Source organism: Taeniopygia guttata, chromosome 3 (genome assembly GCF_048771995.1).
Source record: "Taeniopygia guttata chromosome 3, bTaeGut7.mat, whole genome shotgun sequence".
In the NCBI taxonomy this organism is placed as follows: domain Eukaryota; kingdom Metazoa; phylum Chordata; class Aves; order Passeriformes; family Estrildidae; genus Taeniopygia; species Taeniopygia guttata.
This window is the reverse complement of record NC_133027.1, coordinates 22,648,761-22,656,751: the sequence shown is the minus strand read 5'-3', so window position 1 is coordinate 22,656,751 and position 7,991 is coordinate 22,648,761. Positions and strand designations below refer to the sequence as shown.

The following is a 7,991-nucleotide window of genomic DNA, read 5'->3' as shown; positions in this document are numbered from 1 at the left end:
TTTGCAGTGCCATTTCTTCGTGTGACCCCTCATCCAAGCTCCCATCTCCCACAACGCTCCCTTTTAATCTCATTTATCCTAGAAACTGGAAGAAGTCACAAGAGAGGAGGGCTGCCTTCAATGTGTATTGCAAGTGTTACCATTAGAACTCTTGGCTGGAAGCTGCATAGCAATGAGCAAAATTTCTCCTAGGTATATAGGTGTTTTTTTATTGAACAGGGAACCTGATCCAAAAAAGCCATCACTGCAAACACTCAGTTATGTATTGTATGAGAGATATGTGCGCAACTGATGCTCATCCTATTTGAATGTTTCATAATAAGAATGTATTGAAAATTTTGCCTAGAAGAACATCACTTCACCCATGGAAAAGTTCCCTTGTTCTTTTCACTGAGAGGAGAATCAAATACATAATTATCTTAAGTGACTGAATTGTATACATATCTTCTTGTGCCGGTTTAAGCTTGACCTGTATTGTAAAAAATAAAATTAATATTGCAAGTGCCATCCAGTGACTGTGATTAACCATAATTTGCATTCTTTATTGAAAGTCGATAGACTGCATGCTACCAGCTGTGAAATTGTGCAATAAGCAATAATTAAACAATGAAGAGTAAATAGAACTAGTTAGGAGTGATTTAGAGTAGTGAGTAGCGAAGGTGACTTTTAAAGTTTTATTAGCACAAAGCAGGAAAAACAAAATACAGCCAGCCTATGGTTCCGTGAGTAAAGAGTGAACATTTGTAAAATGTCACAGTATTGACAGAACAATGTCATTTGTCACACTATTGATAGAACAAGAGTATCACTACTAAAGCAAGACTATTCACTAAACTTACAGGACCAAGGGCTTCAAAACCAAAAGGACCATCTCTAAATATCTAACTGCAGTTCACCACCTTTACTGATGGGACATTTGTTCTCAGAGGCTTGTTGGATTGCTTGGAGTTTGGGATTGTTTTTTTTTTTTGTTGTTGTTGTTGTTGTTGTTGTTTTCAGAGGATTGAAAAACATGAAAATGAAAATTTACTGTAAGTTTGTATGTTTTTGAAACTTGCCATCTCATGTGGGAACCCCTGGCAGGAATTTGTCTTTTCACTGTTTGCAAGTACTACTCTATTATATGCATTCAAAATGAGATTGTTGCAGATGTGTACAGCACCACAGCACAGCTACCTCTTTAAGCAAACTTAAAAACTCAGCTTCCCTTTGGACATTAAAAATTAATTTTGTGTGACAATAGCTCAAATACAGCACAGGTATTCTATTCTATTTGTCAAACATAGGGTGAAGCTCCACTTGTTACAGAATCTTCATTTGCCCTCAGGTTTGAGGACTTCTTCTGATGGTGGTATTGGCTTGGGTTTAGCAAGTTGACCAGGCTTAATTTCAGGCATTTTTTCACCATGTCTGTACACACTTATAGTGACATCCACTGTTTCCCCACCATACTTGTTCTTGACATGGATGCTGTATTTGCCTGAATCTTCTGAAGTCACCCCCTTGATGGTTAAACTGGCATATTTCCCTTGTTCCAGTGAAAATGCATAGTGCTCATCAATTTCAAAGGCCTTGTCATTCTTGAACCAAACCACTTCAGGGTCAGGATTTCCAAATACAGTACAGGTCAGATTCAGTGTCTGAGGGAGATAAACAGAAGTGATTTTGAGATCAGTAAGATTTGTTTAACCTCTGTATTGTTTTTAGGCATTTTTTATTCTTAGCTAATTAAACAAAGACATGGTATCATGTTCCTGAAGACGGAAAAGTAGAGTCCCTAATATTTCTTTTTCCCTTGATTCAGAATTTCCACCATCTCACCAGTTAACTGTAAGACAGCAATAGCCTCAGGGCTGCAGTGTCTGCAGACAGTAAGTTGGACTGTCATTGCAGTCCTGCCTGCAGGAGACTCCTGACAACCCATTAGTCTGACATGAGGTTCAGGCAATGATAGTTTTAAAAACATCCTTGAAGCCTCCCTGTACACAGCAGGGAGGAGAACTGAGCAAATCTTTCCTGACCAAGGCCTCCTGAGGTTATTGCTTGAGATTATTAAAAAAAAATCACTTAAAAATAGAATACATAACATGAATCACTGGACATCGATTCCAGGTGTGTCTGCCTGAAAAAGTGGAAATATTTTATGGAGAATAAATAATATACAAATACTGGTAGAGTGTTCTCAAAATCATAGAATGGTTTGGCTTAGAAGGCACAGTAAAGATCATCTGCTTGCTATCCCCCTGCCATGGGGATGGACATCTTCCACAGGCAGGGACACCTTCCTCTAGACAAGGTTGCTCACAGTCCTGTCCAATCTGGCCATGTGATTCATGCATGTGAGGCACATTCAGAAAATAGCCGACATCATGTAATGGACCATCCTGGCAGCTTAGCATTTCTCAAGGGCTGAACTGAGATTTAAGGAGCTTGTAAAATTTTCATGAGCATTCTTACAAATTTTTATAGATGTAATGCCGAACTCCATTTTGACCACGCTCTAAGTGTGTGTGCATAAGCTTCATGTATTTAGGTATAGTGATTACAGAAAAAATGAAAAAAATATCTGAGAAGTTGCATTGCTTAGTCTGTACCTTTTTTACCTTTGCTGAAAACTCACTGTGCACAAAATTTGGCCCTAGATAAAATCACCTTAAGAATTTAACATATGCAGCATTGTGTTAGGAAAAAAAAGGAAAAAGAAAACAGGAAAAAATAAAACAAAGAAAACCCCTAGCATAAACAACCCCAAACCGACAATTTCAACCAGAATTCTTCATTATTTTCCCTCCACATTCCCCTTCAGGTTTCACCAAATCCTGATCCAGAGGGAGCTGAGAAAGTCCATCTGTGTTCACCCACGCATGTTTTTGAGGAATGTTTTTCTTGATTGATGATGACTGAATAGGTGTGATATAACTCAGAGTAAAACTAAAACAGGAAGAAATTTTCAGTGACCAAAAGCAGCATGTGGCCACAAATCCAAGTGGTCTTGCACAATTCATGCACCCGAAGTCAGAATGCTGAAGGCAGATTTACATACTATGGGTGCAATCTAGTGGCAAGCTGAGTCTGTGGGTATTCTTGAAGTGATATTGTGTAGGAGGCAAAGTTAACTAATATCATATAGGACCTAGACTAACTGTAAGATATTTAAAGGAATGGTGATGTAAACACAAGAATAAAATTTTGGGAAAATAACTTGTGTCTCTTAGTATGCATTTTATTCTTTCTGTCCTTTTTTTAACATGGCAACTTTTAATTGCTATTGCTTTCAAATGTGATGTCATTTAAAAGACATTAATAATTAAATTATAATAATTAATCAAGTCTTAATAAGTTAATATTAAAAACTTAGCAGTTATATTCAACAGTCATTTTATATAATTTGGGTCTGTTCTACTTATGAAATTATAGTTGTGAACTAAAAATAAAATTATCCTCCTTCTGCTTTCAGTTTCTATGAAACCATTTTCATTCCCTCACCTTTTGACATCAAAGCAAACCTCTCACTGCTCAGCATGACAGAAGCTGTCCTTACCTTCCCATCCATTATAGTGACGACATCAGGCAAACCACCAATGACTTTACCACGATCTAGGAGTTAAAGAAAAATATGGTGACCGTATGAAGTTTAGACCTCAAAATTACTAATTTCTTAATGATTTTGGAGTCATGAATCACAGCTTTTTTTTTTTTGCCTTTTCTTAAATCTTTTTTTAAAAATACAATTTTTGTGATATTTTGGGAGGTGTTTGAAGTGTTGTATAGTCCTTTTAGATTTCTTTGGCTGAGATTGTGCCACAGCATTCTAAACGGATATGCATAACAACCTAGAAAGTACTGCTGAGCTTAACAGTTTATATTTTGGGCCCAGAGCAAAGTAAGCAGGGTGATTTTAGCATCTTGGTGGTATCCAAAACCTAAGGAAAAATTTCTTCTGCCATGGACTTTGTGGACAGAAGCATCATGTCATCACCAGGGAACTGATATCATTTCCAGTACTCCTACAGTCCCTAACTGTAATGAGCTTCCCCACAGTCTGTCTCAGCACGCAGTGCAGAATAGACAGCAGCTGGCAATTTTTTACTTAATAGACAGATCCCAGTATTCAGTATTCTCAGCAGCTTTCAAACTCAACACCTCTTTTTATGACACACAATTCACACTTCACCAAATCTCTGCAGACACCAGAAGATACAGTGGAGGCTTGCAAAATATGTGACATGTTTAGCGCATTTCCATTGCAATTAAAGACAATGAAATCCACAAATTACTATTGTTATTGCAATATTTTGTGCTAACAGAGGATTTCTGTAGTCACAGAACTCAGTAAGTTATGGAAGCATATCATGATGAATGCTTTAAAAAGAACACTAGATCACATAAAACACCTATGATAAAATGTAAAATAAACTTACTCTTCTCAGCAAAAGCAGCTGCCCTGAAGTTGTTGAGAAAGAAAGAGAAACATATAATGTCATTGATGAAATTAATAATAAAATATATTTTGACACTGCTGACACTATTGTTATAGCATTAAAATATAAAAGATGCATCACTTACTTGAGTCGCTGAAACTCTTCATATGCCTCATCAAAAGCTGCAACAAAACAATTGAGAGGGTTATTTTCCATCAACATAAATTGCACTGGGGCTCAATAAACAGTTAAACACATACCCATGTTAAAAGCTCTTTTAAAACCTGTACAAAGTCAAGCAGTAGCACAATGAGAAACCAGACCCTTGAAAACTAATGCAGATGGTGCTGAAAACAGATACAAGACTAAAAAGATAATAACAGTTATAAAACTTACCTATGGCTGGTTCTCATCAAAGACTATCTCTTCTTACTGTAATTCCTCTATTTCCAATAAAATCTGCATAATATATGAAAAGGCACAATACAAATCTGATCTTATAAAGATACCTTGCCCAGACAGATCAAGTGTGCGTTTGTAGGATTCCTTGCCACCAAAGATTTCAAAGGTGTAGTTCCCCTTATCCTTTTCAGTGGGTTCACTTATCTGCAACCAGGCAACATCTTCTCCACCTCCAATCTTCATCTTTTCACCAGAAGAAATCTTAGATTCCCTGAGAGGAAAAAAAAAAGATTCATAGAGATGAGTTTGAACATTCCTTTCCCGTATATTGTCCATAAGAAATCATCTATAAAGTCACAAATGATTGCAAGTAATGGGCTCATTTTTCCAGAATACTCTTTGCTTCTGGAAGGGAATATGAAACACTTTGAAAATATTAGCTTGAGTTTTCATTTCTAAGACTCATTCATTCACCCTTTTCTCATTCTCCTTCCCTCCTCACACAGAGTTATGCTTACATCTTTATGCACATACAGGAATCTGTGTGAAAATGCTTAGGGTTCTGTACACTTCATACACAGTAAAATATAATACATAGGGGTTATAAATTGTAGGCAAAACACCTTTTTTGATGAAGGAAAGATATCTTTTGCATTTCATTAACTTCAAAAATCAATTAACAAAAAGTTTATGTAAAATTACTCTTGCACCAAGTTAAAGTGTTTTTTTGTTTTTTATAAAAAACAAGAAAGGAAAATTTCTTAACTGTAGATAAGTAATAAAAACTCTTTAAATGACATTGGCTTGACTTATCACTTCCTCGTTAAGAATAAAAGAAATAACCTGAAGATTCAGATCAGGTGGCCTTCTAGTCCACAGTCTGTCACAAACGGGAAATAGAAGGAGCTATTTAATGAGATCATATAATCCAGACCATTTTCAATGCCTCAAAGAGAACTTTCTTCTTTCACTCATTAACTACAGAAATACTCCTTTCCATTCTTCATCCCCAAGCATTTTGAGATGGATTTTTTTAGAAAATAAGTTAATTTTAGCTTTTTTTTTAAGCTCATTTTATTTAGCTAGATAGAGCTGATTTGACTTCATAGCTAGAATTATTTTAATGGTGAAAAAGTATTTTTACCATTTTCCTTTCTTTAAGATAACTTCATTGAGTTAAGCCTACCAAATTAGATTTCTGATAGAAATGGCTGTATATTAGAAAATATAACATAAAATGTTTCCCACTGTGCCCTGAGTAGATGATGAATACTAGGTCTAGAACTTGTATTTTATTTCATGCTATGCAAGACAATGGATAATTAAATGCTAGCTAGAAATTTACATGGTGGGAAAAAAAATAAAATCATGGGTTGTGTAGCATTCCAATTTTTCCAGGAAAAAAAAAATCTATAAGCCCATTTAAAGCAGAGGGGAAGCTGGGAGAAGTTGGTCAGTTGGTTGGTTTGTTTTAGTCTATCTTTTAACAGCTCTGTTTATTGTCATTGTATTCAAATAGGAATTGAAATTTTATTCATTCAGAATCTCTCTTCAATGATCTTCCAGACAAAGTGTAAGATGTTATAAAATCTGAAATATTCAGGAGGTTCTCTTGTAAATGTAAATATAAATACAAATATGAACACTGATATTTCCACATTATCCATATAGTATTCTTTAATTTTATACTGCTATCAATTGAATGGTAGAATAGACTGTCACTTTTAAAACTCAAGCAGATACAATAGAAGACAAAAAGTCTTGTGTTGAATAAGAGAACACAACACAGTAGATTCCTTTTTTCTGTCTGTTACAGTCCTCCTGAGGGTGTTGGATGAGCCTTTTAATATTTCTTTTACTTTATGTACTTTCTATGTTAAAAGAGAATATATTGTTCTGGAAAGAGAAATTCATTAATGTTTTCCAATTTATTAATGAATGCCAAGGAATAGTAAATATTAAATTGTAAAGGCAGCATTTTTGCTCAACTAAAATTGAAAAAATATTCTCATCTACCTGTGGCACCAGCTGACTTTCATTTCTTCATTGTAGTATTTCAAGAAACACTGGAGCCTTATTCCTTCCTCAGTGCAAAGAATCTTCAGGGGAGAGGCTGACTTACCTAGATTAAATAGAGCATATGTGGAACAGATAGGAGAGATAGTGGAATAGTGGAACAGGAAATGGAGATAGTGGAACAGGAAATGGAGGGATAGATTATTTGCTGTCTAGACAAAAGAAAATTCAAGTCCTGGGTCATGATTCTCAAGTCTGATAGAGACAATTGTCATAGCTCTCAGGGAACATCTGCTGATTTATATCAGGTGAAAGTTCAGTATAAGTTTATTACTTTATTGTCATATACAAGCATCATGACTGGCAAGATCCATTGTGAAATAATAATCTAATCATATAATTGCCATGAAAGAGTAATATAATTATTCTATTCACATAAAAATTTTATTCTTGTGCAAACCCTTTTCTTTAAAGTGGAAAGAACAGCTTCTCACTGGAAACAGATTCAGAACCTCCTTCTCTCTATATGAAGGTTCACTTACTAATGGAAAGTAGGAAGAAAATAATTGCTGCAACAATTTCACAGTATCTAAACCAAACAAGCCTGTGGAATAATACTTTGTTCCCTTTTAATAGTGACAATTAGCAAGGTCAACTGTCTGTTCAGAAAATTAATAATATCCATAATAATATAACATTGAGACTCTCAGAGATTTCCCACTTAAAATAAAAGTTTTCTGTCTTAGCCTCATGTGACTTCAAAACTAAAAACTACATGAAAATTCAAGACAGCATTTACTTACCACTCATTCCACTCAATGCCAGAATTATATCATCATAAACTGCAGAGAGAAAGAAAAAAAAGGAAGAAAATGTACCATCAAAATTCAATCAGAATATAGCTTTTTTATGTTCAGTTTAATTAAAGTAATATGGGAAATCTTCATATCCTTAAGCAAAGAAAGCCATTAAAATTGCAACAGGTGTACAAGACAAATTGGAAACTGTGTACAGCATATGAATTCTGCGCTCTGTCACTGAGTATCTCAGCCTATTGTGGAATCAGCTGTCTGGTGCCAAATCTTTGTCTCTCTCCCTTAGGCCAGCAAAAAGAAACAAAGTCATTAAAACTGAATAGTTCACATTCAAAGG

At 35.2% G+C, this 7,991-nt stretch overlaps 1 protein-coding gene across 6 annotated transcripts in view; it reads right to left on the bottom strand.

Moving 5' to 3' along the window:
• Window positions 1-516: 516 nt before the first annotated feature.
• Window positions 517-7,991, bottom strand: part of MYOM2 (myomesin 2) — a 73,390-nt gene continuing 65,915 nt past the window's right edge. For 4 of the 6 annotated variants that reach the window (XM_072926432.1, XM_072926433.1, XM_072926434.1 and 1 more), the window contains 7 exons: window positions 7,643-7,681; window positions 6,840-6,945; window positions 4,931-5,094; window positions 4,567-4,603; window positions 4,422-4,444; window positions 3,542-3,597; window positions 1,209-1,640 (listed from right to left, as the gene is read on the bottom strand). In XM_072926432.1, coding sequence (XP_072782533.1) covers window positions 1,314-1,640; window positions 3,542-3,597; window positions 4,422-4,444; window positions 4,567-4,603; window positions 4,931-5,094; window positions 6,840-6,945; window positions 7,643-7,681 — 752 coding nt within the window. In that variant the 3' untranslated portion in view covers window positions 1,209-1,313. Of the gene's footprint in view, window positions 1,641-3,541; window positions 3,598-4,421; window positions 4,445-4,566; window positions 4,604-4,930; window positions 5,095-6,838; window positions 6,946-7,642; window positions 7,682-7,991 lie in introns of those variants that run through there. The other 2 variants (XM_030267322.4, XM_072926436.1) reach the window with 2 other exon arrangements.